This window comes from Fusarium falciforme, chromosome 1 (assembly GCF_026873545.1).
Source record: "Fusarium falciforme chromosome 1, complete sequence".
Classification (NCBI taxonomy): domain Eukaryota; kingdom Fungi; phylum Ascomycota; class Sordariomycetes; order Hypocreales; family Nectriaceae; genus Fusarium; species Fusarium falciforme.
In genome coordinates this window covers 1053144-1074836 of record NC_070544.1, presented here as the reverse complement: position 1 = coordinate 1074836, position 21693 = coordinate 1053144, and the positions used below count along the sequence as shown (strand labels likewise).

General features: G+C 52.5%; 3 protein-coding genes across 3 annotated transcripts; all 3 read left to right on the top strand.

Annotated features, from left to right (window-relative positions):
* Positions 1-5140: 5140 nt before the first annotated feature.
* NCS54_00025600 (C2H2 type master regulator of conidiophore development brlA) lies at positions 5141-6313 on the top strand (the record flags this gene model as incomplete). The annotated part of the gene is made up of 2 exons (XM_053145911.1): positions 5141-6003; positions 6082-6313. The coding sequence occupies 2 exons, from the start codon at positions 5141-5143 to the stop codon at positions 6311-6313; spliced, it is 1095 nt and encodes a 364-aa protein (XP_053001886.1).
* A 3907-nt stretch (positions 6314-10220) lies between these two features.
* On the top strand, positions 10221-12518 carry NCS54_00025500 (Hypothetical protein; the record flags this gene model as incomplete). Its single annotated transcript, XM_053145910.1, has 1 exon — positions 10221-12518. One exon carries the CDS (start codon positions 10221-10223, stop codon positions 12516-12518), a length of 2298 nt encoding a protein of 765 aa, XP_053001885.1.
* A 3163-nt stretch (positions 12519-15681) lies between these two features.
* On the top strand, positions 15682-16416 carry NCS54_00025400 (Endoglucanase; the record flags this gene model as incomplete). The annotated part of the gene is made up of 1 exon (XM_053145909.1): positions 15682-16416. The coding sequence occupies one exon, from the start codon at positions 15682-15684 to the stop codon at positions 16414-16416; it is 735 nt and encodes a 244-aa protein (XP_053001884.1).
* Positions 16417-21693: the final 5277 nt, after the last annotated feature.

The window sequence follows — 21693 nt, the reverse complement described above, 5'->3', positions numbered from 1 at the left end:
AATGAGCCTGGATCCTCGTAGGTATGGGAGAGGATGGGTCGTTGGACCTGACTCAGTGTGGGCCACGCGAGGGGAACCGAGGACCATTACCAGACACAAAGCAACAATTTGAGAGTCCACCAGGCACTGGAGAGGCGAGGCATGCGGGAGCTACCCAAAAGTCGCATGCCCAGCATGGCAGAGTGTAATCCGAGCCAAGCTTTCCATGTGGAGAGACCTTTGCCGGCGGCATCCCGAGGGGTAAGACCCCGGAGATCAGGGGACAAGACGAGCCTCCCGTCATATATCAAAATCGCAAAAATGCTGGCGCTACAAGCCCGCAAAAATGGTTGCATTGGACTGTCACAGGCTGCTCTGTTGTGGGATATCTGGCGAGAGCCCGCAGCGGGAGCCACTGCTACCGAGCGGATTGATCATGGAGCCGCCGCTAGGCCATCGGCTTTTGGCTGCTTACGGCTGAGGGTACAGTAGCTTGCTTGATAGTATGCAATAGGTGCGTAAGACGTTCGGTGATGCTGAAAAGTGAGAAAGAGGGAGAGTAGGAGAAGCAGCTTGTGGTGCCCGTGACAAATCCTTGGAAGGGAGACAGACACTGAATAGGCAATAGCCGCAATAACGCTGCTAGTCCAGCTGTGCAAGACGCGTCGGCCTGTCCAAAGGGATGTCCCAAAAGAGTCAACAAGATGATAACACCATTAGCAAGTGGTGAGTGTGCCTCCGCATCTGGGCTGAAAGAGGTGAACCCAGGATATCGTGTCTGGGCCGGTTGAACGATTCGTACAGAGAGTTCTCTAGCGCTATCTCGGCGAACGGAAGAGGGACCACTACCAAGGGAACTCCTGTCCATCAGATGACGCTAGGCCGGCCATGGGAGGCGGAAAAAAGCAACGGTGCTGTGCGAGGGCGTGGATGGCGCAAGTAGGCGGCCACATTTGTCTGATTACACCTTGGTTTTGACAGTGGTGGCAGGATATGACTGATCATTCTGCGAGAACCTGTCGAGTCTTGGATTATCCAACACAAGGTCTCGACAGGAGCAGCAGACACAGGAGCAGCAGACACAGGGCCTGTCACTCTGGAGATGGAGGGAGAGTCGCGGACCAGAGGACGCGGGGTGAGACTCGGTAGAGAGCTGGCAGATCGATGATGACATTTGTGCGGCCAAGAAGCAAGTCGACATGAGATCGCCGCTTTGAAGAGATTTGCATGTTTGAACAGAGAGAGCCGTTTGATCCTGCGTGACACGAAACCTGTGAGTGTGTCTGTGGTTGCACACAAACGCTCATCCCATGATCGGATATCTAGTGTCGGAACTGGGACGGAGCAAGACCACTTCGGGATGACAATGGCGATGAGCGAGGCCTGGGATCCATATCGAGGATTACCCAGTGCTCACTTAATCAATGGAGCTGAAGAGAGCTGTGGACAGGCAACCGGAGCCCCGATGGGAACCAGTTCTGATGGCTGGGGTGCTGAGGGACTAGGAGGATTGAAGCACGCGAGACTGAGCGGGAAGTGGATATGGTTATCGGACTAGGGCGCGCCAAAGCAGTCAATCCCCATCTCTGGCTTCTGAGGCGTCTGAAAAACTTACGATATGACGAGCAAATGCAGGAGGTGGGTAAGTAGGTATGTGGTTGGATTACAGGCACAGCTGCCACGCTCAGTGCCACGCTCGCTCACTCGCTGCAGCAGGCGTTCTTTGTTCGACAGGACGTTGAGAAATGAAGTGCAGATAAACTGGAGCCCGACAAAGACAGCCCAGACAGACAGACAGAGGCGACAGCCATGATGGAGATGAAAAGGAAAAATGAGCCTGGAAAAAGAACGGTTTTGGCGGGGGCCGAACCCGGCGTTGCCGGTACAGCAGCAGGAACAACCGCAGCAGGAGCAGTTCAGGGCACCGTCCCAAATGGGAAGGAGCACCGCAGCACAGTGCGACACGCGTCAGTGCGCATACCGTCGTTCCTCGTTCCTCCCGTCTACTCCGTTAGGTGGCCGTATTGCGCAGTAGTTCCCAGAGATGGGCTGAGTTATTACAAACCGCCAATCCATCTCAATGTCTCATCCGTAAACCTACCATCAGCCGGCCAGGGGCGTGAGAAGAGCCGATTCAGCCTGTCCGGTACCCACGACCTAAGGTTACCCCCGTTCCCTGCGCTGCTCGGTTCCGAGCTTCCCAGGAGGAACCCTGGATCGGCCCCGGAAGATCGACCGGCAACGCTAAGAGGGCTCTTGACCTGCGGCCTCCGCGACGGGGTCACCACCGGGCTCCACGCCGATGACAGAACCACGCATCTTGTCCTATCATGATTCAGTCCTTCCAAGAGCCTTGTCTAATTGATGCCGCGGCGAACGGACTCCCGTGAGCCTCGCGTTAGCGGTTTTGCTCGAGGGGCCGCCAGCGCCCTAATGGAGTGAAGTGCTCCTATCTGCCCCTTTGTTATGACCCCAGTCGCCCTTGTTCCAGAGCGCGTTCGCGTTCTCAGGGCGCCTCGATGACCACAGACACGGGCACGTCTCTATTACCCCTCTAACCCTTCAAATTTTTGACCCTTCTAAAGGTGATAGATTTACAGATATTGCCAAAAGATGAGGACATGGGAAATAAGGGAATCGAGGGAAGCTGGAACTATTGCCATTTGCCCTCTTCCCAACTGCGGACCCGAGTCCGCAATATTGACAGATTCTCAGACCTGACAAGTTCCCCGACAGTTGAGAAAGCGTCCACCATGGTTGAGCGACATATCATTATTTTGGCCGTCGGCTCTCAGCTTGAACGCTTCGGCACCTTGCTTGGCCAGGGCCTGGCCTCCCCGGCCGAGTAGACTCGATCGGCCAGCCCTGGCGAGCCCACCACAATCCACACCACAGCCTCCCAGCGCCTCCAGCTGCCAAGCTAATGTTGAGTAACCCGAGGATGCGTTTATGGGGCGCGCACTGTCCGTAAGGACTACTCCAAGCGTTGAGGCTAGTCAATAACGAGAACCGTGTGTGGCTCACAGTAAACCTGTTACGGTAGTTGATGCCCATGAGGCTCTGGATCGGGCTGACCATCTTTCAAACGTCAATAGGGTCTGGATGCCCATCTTCTATTGTTCTCACTCCCCACAGCCGCCCTTCCCATGCTCACACGCGTCTCTTAGCTCGGCGCGAGGCCGTTCGTCCTCTCAAGATGCGCACTATTCGGCCTGTACCACGCCAAGGCACGTTGGTCGACCGCACCCATGTCGCCCTCCTGCGCTGCAACCTAGTCGCTGCTTCTTCTTTCACCGGACCTGAAGCCTGACCAGCCAGCTGCCAGCCTTGTTGGACCGCACAGGTGCCGAGCGTGGAATGACATCACGAATTTCCCGCGCACATGGCGATCAGTCTGGAGAGAGGCCGACGTTGGTCTTCCCGCGTTGCTTGTCAACGGCACAAGGCTCCGAAACGTCCATATCGGAACAGGGGTCACCAAACCAACCCGACGGCTGGCTCCCCAAGGCCACTGGGTCCAAGGACAGTATGTTTTGTGAATACGTACCGTCAAAATTGATAATGCGCCCTCAGGAACAGCCGCAGGTTGCGTTGAGTGAGACCTGCGCCGCAACACCAGTCTCATTGCTTTTCCCACATAGGGCCAGATTACTGCTTTGCTCCCTTTGCAGACATCCCAGTCTCCACATCTTCATCTGTTGAGGGCATCTTTCCTATTGATGCTTTACCTGAGAGGGCCAAAGGGAGTCGAGTATTGAACACCCAGAGCACTCTGAATGGGGCCTGTCTCTCCTTGAGAGGTTACACATCCAGGCACGCTCAGGAACACACAACTCGGGTCCTCTCGGCCAGAATAGCCTTGTCTCAGCTCGACGGTCCTTTAGGCGGAAATTTCGCTTGGTCCATTCCAAGTCTTGTCCCATTCCTCGGTGTCCTGTCCATTACAGCTGGGGGCAAGAATCGGCGGTCCCAAACGAGATCTGATATGCCCCCGCCCAAGTGCACCCATCACGGCAGCTATGGGGTTCGCTGAGCTTTCTGGGGATGGAGGGGGAGGTGTGGTGAATAGCTTTGGAGGCTTGACAGGTCCAGTGGCAGATGGGCGAGATAGTGGGCTGGCGCCAGACTTCACTAGAGCCCACCCCGTGGGGTACGGTTCATGAACTATGCAGGGTCCGATCTCGTTTCTTGCTTGGTCGTGGGCTGTTAATCCTGGGCTTCAGGTGTGTGCGCATCATGACATCCACCCTCCTCCCTCATCGTCTGTCGGGATCCGCAACATGGTTCAGGGCAAAAGGCTCAACTGGTAAGGTGTGGCTTCAAGTAACCACACTGGCGTCAGGGACCCCGTTGGCACACGCCCATAGTTGGCTCGTACGCCGGCGCTGCTAACATGCTTGTTCACTGTAGTTCGACCACTACGATATCCTTTGTTCTCTCTTTTTAACGTCCTGCGCCTTCCTCTGGCTTTGGCTCTAGTCAAGTGCTCAAGTGCCTGCCGCTCGGATCAAGTGCTAAGTCTGTCATGGTCTATTTATCGGGCCTGCTCTTGTTATAACTAGTTGTGTGCTAGCCGAGCTGAGGGTGTTCGAGGGCACGGCGAAACATCCCCAGGGACACTTGGTGATAACTGATACACCATCATCCAAAACATCACACCTCTCTATGCGAGCAATATTGTACAGAATCCACAGTGGAGCACGCCTCTCCCGCCCTACTCCTGGGGGGACTGATCTCGATCTGGCTATAGACCATCGACCCTAGTCCGCATTCTTGTCTGCTGCAGCGCAATTCTTGTCTCTCGGTCACTTTCGACTAGCACCAGGTACATTTGATGATCTACCGTGGTTGATCTGCAGAGTGAATGTCTCAAGCCCGCAGGTCTCTTTACAGCAGAGCTCATTCCACCTCGTTCTCTATATCTTCAAGGGCGTCCGTCGTCGTTGTCGAAAAAGCATTCCCGACAAGACTCACAGATCATTCAGAGCCTGAAAGCACCAAGACTCTTGACTGTTTCGACTGAGCCTCTTCAGACTTTGGAACAACGCTGAGGACTGTTGCCCTTCTCTTCAAGGGGACTCAGACATATACACCTACTCAAACACTCCTCCCTCTACCATTTAATCCTTCACCATCACACTCCCTTTTTATCATCATCAAGATGCAGTTCGAGTCGGATTTCCGGTTCGACATGGACGACAGCTTCAGCCTGTGCAGCCAACCCATGTCCTGCCCTTCAACCTCGACCAGCTTCTCATCCGCCTCGTCCGCATATGACCCCTTCACGCCTACATCTCGACGATCAACTCCTCATGAATTCGGCACCATGGAATTTGACGGCCCCTACAGCGCGTCCTCGCAACGGACCGAGCTGACTCCTCCTTCATCCTCGATGGGCAAGTTCCTCTTTGGCCCTGTCAAGTCAGAGCCTGAGCAGATGCCTTTCTCGGATGGTCTTCCCAACACTCCCATCAAGCGAGAGCATATCGGCTTCGATTATGAGCAGATGCTTGAGATGAACATGGCTCACCAAGGTTCCATGGGATCATTGACACCGTCCAACTCTTTTGGCATGTATGGATACTCTCCAGAGGCATCCATGGGAGCAGCGTCTTTCATGATGACCCCCACTCAGAGCCTATCTGGTTCTGAAGCTGCCGACACCGCCTCATCCTGGTCCTGCGCCAACGACAGCCCCATCTCCTTCTTCCCCAGCAAGCAGCTCTCGAGCGAATTTGAGTCTTTTGACCTGGACCGACACTCCCAGTCCCCGCTGGGTGCTTATTCTCTGCATGATCCCAACTCGCCCAACCGGATGCGTGCTCAGCGAAAGATGATGGTGCACGAGATCCAGCGAAAGACCACTGAGCTTCAGCGTGCCCAGATTCGATCATCACGGAAGCGATCTGACAAGCCTGAATCCGCACAAGTCGACGTTGTCCGGAGGGCCATGTGCAAGTGTGATTATCCTGGCTGCCACAAGGCGTTCCGACGCAACGAGCATCTCAAGCGTCACAAGCAAACGTGAGTCCTAACCTCCCTTGTGGAATGGTTTCACACACACATGCGCCTCAAACACAGTGGCTAACCAAGACTTGACAGTTTTCACGGTGAAGGCCCCAACCGCTTCTCTTGCGAGTTCTGCGGAAAGGATCAGTTCAACCGCCAGGACAACCTCAACAACCACCGCAAGCTGCACGCACGACCCAACAGCCGCAACCGCGGAGTTGAGTTCATCCCAGCGGCAGTTCCTGTGATCGAGCAGGAGGAGCGCAGCCGGAAGCGACGAGCGCCGTCGAAGGCCAAGGCCGAGAAGCGGGACCCCGAGTACTGAGCAGAAAACATGGACTCATCCTCGCCGGGTACCTTGCTTGAAGGAACTGCACCCTCGCCACCTGCGAGAAAACAAGACAGTCGAGAGGAGTGAGTGGAGACGCTCAGATGAGACATACAGCACAACACACCCGCACCATCCGCTTGGAGACATGCACGCACACACACATACTTACATATTTGGCCACACACATTCACATTCAACATTTTCGACATAAGAAGGCGGAGCTGGGAAAAGAGAGGAGAGGCTTATAGCATCTGCAGCCTGGCCATCATGTCGACGCCACAAGCAGCACAGTAATGCGTGGCTCAAGCAAGAGGCTCCATTGGGAAGAGCAACGACGGGGAAAGAGACGACGAAAGGATTGAAGCTGTAATGGTTGTACGATTTGAACTTGAGAAGAGGCGGTAAGGGTTTGTTTTTGTCGGTTTGCATGATTTGTTGTTCACACACAACCAAGTCCATCAACGGCGGTGTCGAGGCGTTTTTTCATGGGGGTTCTGTATCGGTGTCAAACGAGAGGAATCATTTTTGTCAATTTTTTGTTGGGGGTTTGTCACGGCTGTATTCCGCATTCTTGATGGAATGGTTCAGAGGAGATGAGGTGGCGGGCATTGGAGTTAGCAAAGGAAAGCCCAGGTAGTATTCCAAAAAAGATGAATCATTTTCACCAGTTACTTTCCAAAGCTTGAAGAGGACTCTGAGACGTCGTGACATGATGATAGTAGGCAATACTTGATGAAGGTGGCGTCGAGTGGAGGATTGACGTGGAGTTATGGCGCCGAGATATGACGATGGTGAATGGATGATCAAGGCAGATTTGGTGGCCAAGTGGACTAAATAGACCAAGGGAGACAGGAACGAAGACAAGTAGCTAGCATCAAGACTTGTGGTAGTTTAGCAACGCTGGCATTGGACTCTAGGCTGGCTACCTATTCCAAGAGGGGATGTGGCGACAGGAGGCAAATGATATCAAATATGATAGACGCGAGGTTGAAGAAATCAAGCCTCTGATTGGAACAAGAAAGGAGCCTGACGCAGATTGAGCCACCGAGTTGCGGCTTGGGTTCCCAGCATATCATTGACGGGCGAGGATGCTCGCTTGCAACGGAGACCCCATACTGTCTCAGATCTCGGGCGAGGAACCGTCGATCCGCGAGTCAAAAGGGACCACTTTAAAGCAGACCAGACCAAGCCATTCCGGCGCCGGGGCCCGGAGTTTTGAGGGCACACACGGACTCGTTTCTTCTGCGAGATGCAGACAAGTGGTAGGTATCCCACTGCGCTGGGTTTTGGTGGGAGAGGGCGCCATGGGCTTCGGGATCTGACAAGTGACTGGACGTGAAGATACGTTGCACAAATCTGCTGTTGGTCGGTGACCATCTGGGAGGCAAAAGCATGGCGTTTGACGGAGAGAATGTCAATCGAGGAGAGAGATTGGTCCAATGAAAAGTGCGCGTCTGTCTGTTCTGCTGTTCTGATAGTGAGGGAATGTCAATGGCGTCTTTTGCGTCTTTGCCCCGACCAATGTCGACGCGAGGAATGCAGGCCACCTCTACTGACTGGCTGCAGTGGAGAGCAAGCAGTCGAGGGCTCAGTCAAGACTAGCTCGAGGGACAAAACAATGGCCGACGGACGGTGTGGTCGACTGTCTCGCATGCTCTGCGGGCCGTGGTGGAGAGTGAGAGCATGGGAGACAAGGGGCCACTCCCCTTCCCCCCTTCTCACCCGCCGCCGCCCGTTGAGGAAAAGAAAAGGGTCAACGTGTGCTATAGGTGGCAGGATATGCATTACTGCAGGCTGATGCACAGGGCGAGGCATGCAGAATGGCGGAGATTGCATAAGGAGGCAGAGTGGAAATGGTGATGGGCTCGTTCGCTCGCTCACCATGGCTTTGGTTTTGGCACCAAGTGCGTAAAGTAGACCAGTCGATGATGGAGGAACTGGGGGAATGCCAAGAGTTGGCCTTATGGGGCTGAATGGTAGTACTGACAAGGGGAATGAGTGGCGATCTGCAGACGTTAGGGGCTCATTAGTAGTATTGCATTGCATTTGTCTTGATTCAACGCTTTGGAGTTGTATTATCTGAGAGAAATAACAGTGTATGTGATGGAAAGGCGAGGAGGGCTTGTCGATTGGGGGCTGAGAAAGAGGGCTGACACAGACCGTGGACCCTGTGTGCGAGGGAGAGGGGTCTATTCTGGCTGCTATTGTTGAGCTGGAGAGAGGGGTCCAGCCCAGTCTCAAGCCATGTTTACTCAGACTGACTGACGTCCATGCGAGATGGTGGTGGTGGTGTTGGGTGTGGTGGATGGAATGGGACGAGATGAGACGAGGCTTGTGTAACGAGGTTGATTCGGAAGAAGGCTCTGGAACCTAACACAGCATGTAACTGATCCAGGGGCACAGACACACAGATGACGGGCTTGTCTTCTTTGCTTTGGGGAATATGCGTTTATCTATTCTGGGGAATTGAACAGTGTCCACTATTTGAAGCCATCAATGTTTGAACCAACACCAACAGCAGGTTCATCCATCCATTCAGCCTCCCTCGGCGGCGATCTGTTCAGCTTCCGACCGAGTCCCCAGAGTGGTCAACGGAGCTAAGACGACTATGACAAGACGGTCTGTCGAGCCTTGCCTCTTTGGAGGGTTGGCGCTCGCCTGCGACGGGAAACTAGCGGGAATGGCTTCAGCTGGGTTCTTATGTCAACGTTTTTTCCCCGGGCAGCGGCAAGTGGGCTTTCCAACGGGTGATTAGATAGAGTTCATCCCACTGCCGAAACTCTCTTGGTTTTTCATCGGCAAAAGAGGACGCAGGAAGCAAATGCCATGATACATACCTGTTTTTCTGTTGGTTCTTCAGCCCAGCCCAGCTCGTACCTGGAGCGAATACGGAGGGGTTCGAGGGAGATCCGTATCTGGGCAGAAAAGCCACGCGCCAGACTGGATGGTTGCACAGCAGAACCGTCAGTTGTGATAGTGACAATGACGCAGCTAAAAACGGACGAGTGGAAAAAAGAAAGTGGGCAAAAAAAAGAAAAGACGACATGACCGTTTTCAGCGCCTGGCATGAGGGGATCGACGTACGCCGTGCGGAGATTCTCACGTAGTACAGTACGATTGACAATTGCTTCTGTTTTTTGCGAGATGTGATAGATGTGGAGGAAGAATGTGTAGAGATGCGAGATATAGTGGAGAGAGATGCTGTGTAGCCTGCCGGAGAGATTTACTTGGCGGTTAACTTGGAATAGAGAGATCTCGGGGAGATATCACGATCCTAGGGCGATCAGGGCCAGATGGAGCGTTGCATCATGACGCAGTGAAGATTGGTGAGATGAAAAGATGGGTATTGATGGATGCCCCCATCACCAGCTGCGAACTATAGTATGAGGGCCTCTGAGTTGTCAGACTACACTAAGAACTCAGTCTATACAGTATACCTACGAGTATCGTGATTTATCATTCTTCATTGTCGCTTAATGAATATTATTTACTGGCCTTTTCGGCATCATCATCTTCATCCCAGTCTGGATGCTCTTGGCGTTGGTGGAGGTGGAGGCTCACAAAGAGGACTGTGCGTAGCGTAATCAATCCCTCCACCTTCATCATCCGAAATCCAACCCCCACTTCAGCCGACGCGACATTCATCAACAGCTGAGCAGCGGAGCTTCATTCATCTCCCATCCCATCCCTTGACTATAGCCTATTCATTCAGGCACGTGCCGCCCCCAGCCCCTCCCCTCCTCTCCGGTTGTTTGCTTGTGCTTGTCTGTTGTTGGTGGCACCATCATCGGAGTGGGGGCCGTTCAGGCCTCAAGTTATCGTGCATTTTCGGAAAAGGTCCCTTTCTTTGTTCACCAGGGAAACTTTCATCTGAAAAAAAGAGCGCATACACACAAGATCCATGGCTTCGCTTCCTTCCTACCAGGAAGCCGTGTCCGTCGACTGGCTCCGCCTTGTGGCGCCGTACATCTCGCCTCGTGACTATGCCGCCCTGTGCCGCGTCAACCGTCGCTTCTGGGACATGTTTGCCCCACGCTTATGGAGGGATGTTGCGCAGTCGGGGAGAGATGTTGGCGTGGATTCTGAAGATGGCAAGTTACGAGCCTGTTGGTGCAGAGCCTCGCCTCGACCTGTTGCTGACGTGACGGTTCTAGGCCTCGGATGGCTGCTCAACTGTGTCTTTGGCCAACTCGCCCGCATGAGGCCTGACACGAGGAGCCTTGCGAGGGTCTTTGACGTGCGTTCGGCTGGGGGTCTCTATTCATTCAACATGGGGAGGAACCCCAACAATAGCCTGAGAGAAGCCGTCAAGACTTTGCTAAATCTGTCCTGCTTTCTGATTGATGGACGCCAGGATTTGAACCCGGCAGAGTTTATGCACACTGAGCGGCATGTCCTGCTGTTGAGCATGGCAGACTGTCCGATCCCGCTTCCCACCAAGTTTGTGTCATACGAATGCCTTCGCGGGCTGGTGTACCTTGACATCTCTGGCACCCCAGGCTCCGTCCGGCCGTTCTTGCAGCGGGACCTGCTGCCTGAGCTGCAAGTGCTGAAAATCCGGCACAAGGAGGTTGATGATGCCGCGTTCGAGGCCCTGACCACCCAGTTTGAGACGCGCCTGTGGAGCCTTGATCTCGGCAGCAACAAGCTGACGGATCATGCACTCGAGTTTCTGGGCGCCCGGTGCCTGTATCCGACTGATCTGCGCTCCGACGTGCACTTTGACGTTGAGGGTAAGCTGGAATTCGGGAGGGTCACGCCAGACTACGGAGGTTGGATCCGTGTGGTGGAGTCACCTTGGAGTGGTTCCTTTGATCATCCGGAGCGTTATCTTGTTGATGCACCATCATATGATCCCCATGATACCCTGCCGCAGGAAGACCAGCTCAAGAGGTTGGACGGGAGAGGCCCCATCCAGTCCGACTCGGCAGATGGTGTGTGTAGGGGTCTCCTAGGCGAGGATCCCTATTTCGCCTCGGCCAGTTTCCAGTCCTCTCAAGGCCTGACACATCTGAATCTGTCCGACAACCAAATCTCGTCGCTCGGGATTCGGAAGTTGCTAACCCTCGGCCGCGGACACTTGCAGCAATTCAGTTGTGATTCAATGCCCCTGGTCCCGCCTTCAAAGGCCACTGCGCGAGCCTGGCCGAGGACAGCTAAGTTGTATGGATACTTGTATGTGCACACGCTACGGCCCGTGTTATCGTCAAACTTGCGGGTTGTAAGGCTGCATCACTCGGTCGTCACGCAGATCCCGACGCTGGAGATTGATGGTCTCTCTACAATGGCTCGCCTATGTATCGCCGAGACCTCGATACTGCCGCGGTCCGAGAAGGCCTTTGCTCAGGCCCTAGTTCCAGACACAAACCCACGCTTGACGTCCTTGACTCTGACAAGAATCCCGCGACGGTCCTCCGGCCCATTGATCAGTAAACTCATCAACCTTTTGAAGTTGTTGTCGATCCAGGAGCGAATCATCTCGGATGCTCAATCACGCCGAGGACCCTGTACGCTGGCCGGTCTGAGACATTTGCGGCTCGAGTTTGAGCCTGATCCCTTCGAGGAGGGCTTCTCCATGGCCGAGGACTTGGATGCTGAGGAATTGTTGAACTCAGGGGATAAAGGCTTCAGCTTCTTTGAAGATGAGGTTCAACAACAGCCCCCGAGACCATCCTCTGTGATCGGCCGGACCCTGAATTCCAGTCTACCTATTCAGTCTGAGGACGAGTCGGTCCGACACGAGCCCGAATACCTGAGTGCAGACGTCTCGTTGGATGAGCAGCTTACCAAGGTACAGGTATGGATTGGTCCCAAGGTGAGTGACAACTCTGTCGTAGGTGAGTATCGGAGGTTGGTGCTAGAGCATCACATCCGCGACCATATCGGACCGGCGACACCTGAACAGACACTCGCGGGTATACCCCCCTCAGCCTTGGTATTTCACACGGCGTGGTGCATGGCGGTGATGCCCCCGACTATCGAAACGCCGACGCGGACCAACCTTGAGGCTATGAAGGATGTCCTAGTCGAGCTGAAACGGTTCCGACTGGATGGGAGGGCCAAATATCTGGAGCTGCAGAGGGAGTTTGGCAGCCGGAGAGTACCCCCCGGGTCGCCTCACGGGTTTTGGCTGGGGCGTCTCGAAGTGTCAACTCTGGAGACGATGCCGCAAAGTAGACCTGCACAGTACTGGCGGTAGGGGGGTTTTGGAGAGTCATTCACCAACTTGACTATCCAGATCCCTGCCCCCTCTTTGTAAGCGATGATGTATTTAGCGCCAGAGGAGTCAACGATAGCGGATGGCGTTCGGGATGGGCGATGCTAGCTTCGGCATTCACACGGATCTGGCGTTGCTAAATTAGCCTCGGGGAACCATAATAGGAGCCGGCACTGATAGCCAACGGGGCCTTGCTAGTGAACAATCACGACTCAGGGAAGCCAAGACTAAACGGCGAACTTGTTTTCCCTAGGAGGTAGGGCGAACGTTAAACTCTGATGCTAGAGTTTCTATAGTCTCTTGACTTGAGAGACGCCAAGTCAGATCTCGAAGCACTCTAAGTCAACGGCTTTGTAACTATTCACAACCGTTTGTAACACGAATGTCACTTGCTGTTACGCGTGTCGAGTCTTTCGATTCGTCTAATCCATTTCGAGTGAATTGCCGATCATCGGGAATCGTTGAACACGATTATCCAGATTGGGCATATCCAGCCCTCCAATTATGATCACAACGCTCAACGTCATTGTAAGAGACCTGTAACATGACATGATATTCGAACCAACTCAGCTGACGAGGCAATGCTGCCAGCTAGTTTACCGAGGGTCAGATCCCAGGTACCTGGGTCTCTGTCCAGCCACTCAGGTTGAAGAAACTGAGACATCAACATTACCTGTCTTGGCAGTTCATGCCGCCGCTGGCCAACTCTTCGATCATGGGAACTCAAATTTGTCGATAGCTGCCGACCACAGTAATGACATGTTACATCTCGCCACTCTTGAGCAGTTTCCCATGACGAGCTGAGACGGAGTTTACGGAGAAGATGTGATTTTATCCACTATAACCTCGTGTTTTTTGGAGCCGGGAAATGTTCGCTTACAGCGTTCAAGACAGCTGTAAATTCTAACCCTGAACGTCCTGCAGGTACTTGGGGGTTTTTATCCCCTGTATCGGAGTAGTTCCGTCCCAGCCCTCCTCGTTTGCTTCCTTTTCCCGCATTGTCTGGGGCATAAGTTGCGAGGTATTCAGCTCAGCTGAGGATGTGTCAAAGCGCGTCAGAACCGAGAAACAGAATCCAGGAGCTTACAAAGGTTGACCTGGTTAAGAGTCTCTCTTGACATCCCTTTACAGCCTTTCGCATTAGATAGAGGAGGGGATCCATTTTCCACATATTCCAGACTTGCGACGTGGCCAGTGCCTCACATCCGCCCCCCTCGCATTCCAGGAACAGGAACATTAGAGAAGGGGGGTATTGGTCCCAAGACAATGGGACTCGTCGATGCCACGCGCGCCCGCCGGTCAGTCGTGTGGTGTTTGACGCTGGTTTTTCGAGAAGACGCCATGCTAACCGACTCCGCGGCCTGGAATGTCCATTTGACTGCACTGCCTGCCTGAGATCTGACAGTTCGTTCCTCATGTCTTTGGGGGCCTTGGCGGAGGAGCTCTTTTTGCGGTCTGGGCTGTGTTCCAATTCATGCAGGGTCCTTCGTCGAGGAACCAGAAAAGAGAAGAACAAGTTCAGACCCAAGAGTTTGTGCATCTCTCAACTGAGACCTCACGCGATGAGGCTTACATGGGGGTTTCTCTTCTGGGGAACTGCCCCAACTCTGAAGATTGCCCTCGGGGCAATGGTAAAAGGCCCGTGTTACAGTGAGTGATGCATCCAATCCTGCAACCCTCGAGCACTAGCGCAGCGACCCGAGCCGTCGGCCTCGATTGAGCCTCTCTCGTTGGCTGGATTCATCCGTCGGCGAACCTGACAGAGTTGACATGTCGTTTTATTTAAAATTCCCGGTTCCCCAGCGTGGAGATTATACAGGGCCTAGACTGGTCAGTTGGGTCTAATATGAGTGAAAAAAATCCACACAGGAGTTGAACATGTAGAGAGACATTTTTTCATGCAAAAGAGACGAGTTCCTTTTCGTACCCTTCCCACGAGGACGGGATGTAACTGCGCGACATTTTGCGGGAGACTGGACTAGTACGACGGAGATGCTAGATCACCATGTGCGCCCTACGCTAGGTAGTATCAAGATGAACTAAATCTTGGTTGACACGGCTGGGGAGAGGAGATATGGATACAGGGCGTGTGCCGGCCTCGCCGCTGCACCACACTCGACCGGCGCTGTATCTCTGCATTCTTGGGAACATCTCACCCCTATCGGGGATCTAGGAACCAACTCCGATGGTCTAGATTACACCACAATAGTCAGCTATCTGAGATACACACAGAGGCGTGTGTAGAGCGTCATGGCTAGCAAAAAGGCATATCCTCACAGTGTCCTTCAAAGTGGATGGCGGACACTCCCGCTCCTTGCATGGGCCATCGACATAGCCCGTCTGCCAGCCCGGACTCCCGGAATCCTCGGAGCAGCCTTGTCTATCTGGGCCATATGTGAGATGGACAAGATCGAGAGCCCGAGGGGTTGGGTCCGTCAAGGAGACGGCGTTCTTAGCGGGCTGCTGGCGTCGGATGATGCATACTGGAAAGAAAGACAAGCGGAAGGCTGTGAAAGAGGTCCGAACAATGTCGGGCCTGGTAGATCCTAGAGACTTGGACAGGGCTCGTACTGGCGGCGAAACAAACATGTTGCAAGTCGTACGGTAGAGTCATCTCTCATGATGCTCAAAACTGCTCACGGCTGTTACAGACTTAGGAGAGAAGATGATCCCATAAACACGAAACAAAGAACCAAGAAACAAATCGCACCACGTTCACCGTCTGCGCCATCGCAGCTTTATTAAGGACCCTCCCAATCATGCCATTCACACCCCGGGCCTCGGCCGGTGGCCCCACCTTCTCCGGCCGCTGATCCCGGCCGGCCTTGTTCGGTGACGGCTCCGAATGGAGCGAAAACTCAATTGACCCGTGCCGGGGGTTCATCATCTGTATATAGCGAGAGGAACAAACCACCTCGAACGTCATCTGAGCAGATAATCTACAGATATCCCATCAAGGGGCGTTTCTCAAAGGGGGGATAAAAGTGATAAAAACTCAACGATTTGGCAGAGTAGATCTTTGTAGTAACAAACATTCTCTTTAGTGTATTTATTTTCATTACTGTATTCTTTTACTCTCATTCATTCCCTGTGATTCTTACATCATACCACTCATTCACACATCCACACTCTCTAATAATCAACCATGAAGTCCGCCATCGTCGCAGCTCTAGCCGGCCTAGCCGCTGCCTCACCAACCCGCCTGATCCCCCGAGGCCAGTTCTGCGGCCAGTGGGATTCCGAGACGGCGGGAGCCTACACCATCTACAACAACCTCTGGGGCAAGGACAATGCCGAGTCCGGGGAGCAGTGCACCACCAACAGCGGCGAGCAGAGCGACGGCAGCATCGCCTGGTCCGTCGAGTGGACCTGGACCGGTGGTCAGGGGCATGTTAAGTCGTATCCCAACGCTGTTGTCGAGATCGAGAAGAAGATTCTTGGAGAGGTGTCTAGCATTCCTTCGGCTTGGGACTGGACTTATACCGGCAACGGTATCATTGCCAACGTCGCCTACGACCTCTTTACGAGTTCCACAGAGTCAGGAGACGCCGAGTACGAGTTCATGATCTGGCTGTCAGCTCTGGGAGGAGCTGGACCGATCAGCAACGACGGATCACCAATCGCAACCGTCGAGCTCGCCGGCACATCTTGGAAGCTGTACCAAGGCAAGAACAACCAGATGACTGTCTTCAGCTTCGTTGCCGAGTCAGACGTCAACAACTTCTGCGGCGACCTGGCAGATTTCACCGACTACCTCGTCGACAACCACGGCGTCAGCAGCTCCCAGATTCTGCAGAGCGTGGGTGCCGGTACCGAGCCTTTTGAGGGTACCAACGCTGTCTTTACTACCAACAACTACCACGCCGACGTTGAATACTAAGCTGGCTGGGCCAGTTAGTTTTTGAGTTGCTACGACTCAATGTGGATGGGATGTTAAGGGTGGCTGTTCTGATGTATATACTTGTAGGCTGTGGTAATTGTACATAGAGGCTTTGATCAGCCAATACCACTTGGACTAGGATCCATTATATACCCCAAATATCTCATCGTCTGTCGTACTGCATTCCCGAATGTCATCGTGTTGAGATTTTTGACTTGTATTGGATCACGATGTACTGTCCACTCCCCCTTGAGCCCCTCCCGTGGTAAAGGGAATACTGACTGCAAGCTTCCATCGATCAACAAGTAGAGACTTCGATTTTCTATATGAGTTGGACATCGCATCACATGGTCCCTTTACTTGTGGATGAACACGGGTTCCAGCCTAGACCCTCTTACGTCCGATCATGACACTGCAATAATAGGGCGCATATAAAGTAAATAGTATCAATTCTCGAGTAAAATTGACCAAAACTGATACTAATCTACCTATTAGGCTATACAAATCATAGTGACATTCAGCATGTAGCCGCAGTGCCGCCCCAATGCCCCGCAAGGATGCACAAACGGGCCCCAATCTCATGTCATTCCCAGCACAATACACGCTTCATATTTTCAGAGCCCTCTCAAGAGAATCTTGAAGATAGCTTTACCGCCTGTCATTGTAGTCGGATCTTTAAGGGCAGTCCATAGGTTCCTGAAACGACGCGAAATATGTGGCAAAGGTGAGGGCGTCGTGTGACGAAAAGCAGCAGCACATTCATAGAGCCCATCGCCAAATTTATAGACGACTTTGAACACATTTAAGTCAATAGCTTGGTAAGCCTTAATTACGTTCAGGCAATTGGTTAATCAAGACCCTTCTTTGCCTTAGATTACTATCTCTTGGGTACTCTAGGACTAGGTAGTATTAAATGAACATGGGAATTATTAAGAATTGTTTGTTGCGGATAAACACTTAGTTATTCTGAATAGAAGACAGCATAGCTATTTACCAACAACGGTATGTTTTCCGAGACCAAGAGTTATCAGTCAGTCCTCTTGAGGGCAATAGCGAGAACGACCCGCTCTGGGGGGTGGTCGGACTCGTCGCCCCGGTCAGGGCCTTCGGGCTCCTCGGAGTCAGCCTCTGGTCGCAGACGGTGTGTATCGAAGTAATCTTCCTCCAGCGGTTCGACCTCGCGGATTATATGTCCCTTGACGGAGTATACCGGCCACAGGCTATAGCTGGAGCAAGCAGTAATGCCCAGACCCACCGTGGTAGCCATCTGCTCGTGCGGCAGGTTGATTGATGGAGCGATGCAGGACGAGTAGTTTGTGATTCCACACGCTCATCAATAATAAGATATTTATAATCAGGGCAGCGGTCCCTGTAAATGAGCCTCGAAGGCTAGCGACACTGTCAAGGACTGCATTCAACGGCGACAACTGATGGCTGTCGCTCGGTCTCCGTCGCCCAGGCCACTTTCTCAGTTGATCTGTCCTTGACCAGGGGTCTTCTGACTTCAAGCTTGTCCGAGAACGTCTTAATCATTATGTTGAGGCATTGCAACAGGCACATTTGTCTCTCCAGAGCCAATTGGCCAATCGACTGAACCTGATGTTGTAATCCAGGGCCAATGGGTCAATGGTCGGTGGAAGCCTTTGGGGCCAGAATATCGAGCCTTTGCGTTGATCGTGGTGACTCGGCTCATCTGGACGAAGAGAACAACTATATATATTGCCCGATTGCCCGGAGCCTCAAAGTTCGAACGCAGTCGACGATGGCGATATCTCTTTCGTCATCGGGAAATCGTCGACAGTACGGGCTTCCACGACCGACTTATGGCGTCCCGGCTGCACTCACGTCTCGCAGGAAAAGAAGATTCTCTCACGACCCATTCGATACAGAAATTTCCGCAAATGTGTCCGCAAGGTAGTACTACACCCTCACGGGCATCTTCCTTCAGTTGTGCTCGGTGTCCGCTGGGAGGACTCATATCCTCATGGCAGAAGAACACCAAAGCCCAGCTGATAATCTGGGGCATGCTGCCACCAATGGATCCAATTGACTGCTACCCATTTGGTGCGTGGGACGGAATCCGAAGGATGCGTATGAAGGCATGCCAAGGAGGCGTTGATGTATAGGATTGTCGCAAGATGCTCGACTTGGGGCTTGTCCCGGACGACGCACACAACATGTTGTCGGAATCGTGCGGAGAGACCACGTACCCTTTCAACAGGCGAGGTGACGCAAATCCGTCCTCCCATGTGTTATCCATTTGAGTGGTTGCCATGAGGGGGGACCCTTGAGAGAGTCTGAGTTGCTCAGAAATTGCGTGGTATGCTCAGCTGCATGGTATACTCGGCCATGAAAAGTACTTTCGGCTTCAAAGAACGCGGGCTGGGGTCCATGACTCGTTTCATGTGGAGGGTAACGTATCTCGTCTCCAAGTGTTGCGCCGAATCTTGGTTCTCAACCGGCTTGTCGAGCGCTTTGGTGCTCCGCCTTGGCCACGTCTCCCGTGTTTCTGCTTTGAACCATAAATCGTGTCTGACTATATATATAGTGATTCACCCCCAAGCCTGTTCGAAGTAGTCGGCTCGGATCTTTGGTTGAAGTTGCGATCGTCTCCATGAGGATGATCTATCCCACAGCCTCCCAAGCAGAGTGGATGAGATGGGTTAATGTGGTCGGGAGGCAACGTTCAAGACGCTCATCGTTTGAGTGGTCAATCTTTCAACGTTCCTGAGTCAATGTGATGTCGTGGTGTATAGAAAGATATCCTGAACCCATGCATGGCGGAATGCTTCTTAATTAATTTCTTGACTCCGCCTTTGGATTATGGCCAGTCAGACAGGGCAAGGTCGGCGGCTTCAACCATTTTCAATTTGTCGGACAAGAGAACCCGGAGAGGCTGCGAGTGAAACTGCTAGCGTGTGAGGGAGTTTGAGGGATTTGTAAACTTATATAGCATCGGGTTCTCCACGCTGAAAGTCCGCTTGTTTCACGGTGCCCAACCCTGTGCACGTCGATGTTCCAAGGGTAGACAACCTGGGAAAGCCTGCAAGATGGTTCGCATCCCTTCCGGGTTCGAAATGCACTGGAACCCGTCGAGGATGGTGACACGGGCCTCTGTCGATTTAGAAGAATTCCAAGGCAGGATCCCTTCACGTACTGGCAGACGTGCGAGAGCGTAAGGGAGGTCGACGCTAGGCTCGATGGGCCTAGGTTTCGAGAGTGTGAACCGCCTTTTGTCCTGCAGTTCTTGTGGAACATATATATATAAGTGTGTGCATATATAAGGGGACTGGGGTCCGGCCCTGGCGTCTTGGATGAGGGAATGGATGAGATGGGGGGGATGAGGTGAGAGGACAGGGAGAAGAGTGCCATTTTAATACCCATTATCACGTGTGTCTTGCAGCTTGCGGCAATGGCTTCGTTGTTCAATCAGTTCCAAAAGCATAGTAGCAACATAAAACTTTGCTTCAGCTTCCTCACCATTGCCGGCGGGCTCATACTATTGGTGGGAATCAGGCGCCAACACTTGCTTGACAAACCACACTCTTCTTTCAGCTTTGCCTTGTGCATATTTGTTAAAAGGATCTTGACAAGAATTTTGACTCAGAAATCATTCATGTGTATGTCAGATTAAACCCCCCGGTCTCACTGTTGAGGGGGCGATGGTCCAGCTGCGACAGTCAACGGACATCATTCGAGAGACAAGTGCATACATAGGCGTAAGGAACTAATAGATACTTTTACAGAAGCTTTGTATTTTATCACAGATTTGCTGCGTTAGGCCTACCTGAAATAAACGCCAGCCATCTCTCACACTCGACCTCGCAGTGGACAGCTCATGGTGCAGGCTATACTAAATGCAAGACACAATAACAACTACAACGGGCCTCCAAGTCTACCTATATACAGGCTGTTATAAGTGTCTCCCGTGATAACCTTTCAATCAAAATATACATATTGGCTCATAATGTCGTAAGTCGAGTATGAACGCGGAGTGTCCAAGCGCACACTAGTAGCTCTAGGGAGGACGATGACCATGAAAAGCTTCATCTACGCCTAGGTGAAGCGAAAGCCGCGAAATAACCCACTTCTCTCATTTAAAATGAGTTGACACTGCTGGTGAAGTATTTGTTGACAGCTCCCGTACGAAATCTGCTCGCAGATAGACCAGCTCTAAGGTCAATCCGGTGGCATATATGCAACCCTTATTCATGCCCATTGATAGACCACTCTGGGGAAATATAACTAGACACAATTATCTCACGCATGGTTAATTTCCATCTTCAGGTTAAGTGTCTACAAAGATCACCATCTCATTACCACGAGCCATTTAGGGCGGGTGTTGTAATACGCACCAGCAGATGAATCTAAAAGATTTTATTTTCACATACAGTTAAGAAAAGGCATGTTCATGTCTTTTCGAAGCTCAGTCACTCGCTTTTGGATATGCAGCCACGCAAGTTGCTGGATAACAGCACGCCGTTTCCCTCCTACCTGTCAAGGCGCCGCCAGGACACAGCTCGCAGAACAAGACTGTAGCACCATGTTCGCCTACCGGAACTCAAAGCATTCCAAACACCTGAAAGGCTTGAAGATCAGTGAAGAGATTTCCCGTCCCCCACGCAGAAGCCCCTTTTCTCTGGTGAGCCCTTCAGTGGGCGGTGGTGCGTTGTGGCCCCCAACACATAATTAAACTAGTACTTCAGCCGAGACCAAATAATTCAGTGGATGAATATGTGGGCTTTGGGATCTTGCTTTAATATGGGATGAACTTGCTGCTGACGCGGAATTAGTTGGATATGCAGCTAGTGTTATTACCAGGGATACCAGCACATGATATCAGCCACGTCAGGGGGCGACGAGAAGAATTGAACTCGTATTGAATATCAGGTTGAAAACAATATGTCGGTATTGCCGTCGTGTCGAAATAAGTAAAGGTCCATCTCTGTTCAGTCAAGTGTGGCCGTGTACGAGGCGATGATAGATTGTCCATGGATGACACGGTCGCGCACTCTTATGTCCGAAACAACGCGACACAACGTGATATTCCCGTCAGCTGCTTCTCCAACGTTTCAATGGGTCTATATAAATCTAATAAATCCGATAGTCTCGATGATCAAAGCTTATCTAGATGATAAGCATCGCGCAACGGTCCAAGATGACATTTCCGCGGGACTAGACACGCGTTGAAGCCCTCTTTTTCTCCAACCTTGAACAACCGCGTAGCAAACTGCGGGGGAAACGCGTGGTGTTGGTTCCATTGTGGATCTGACATTC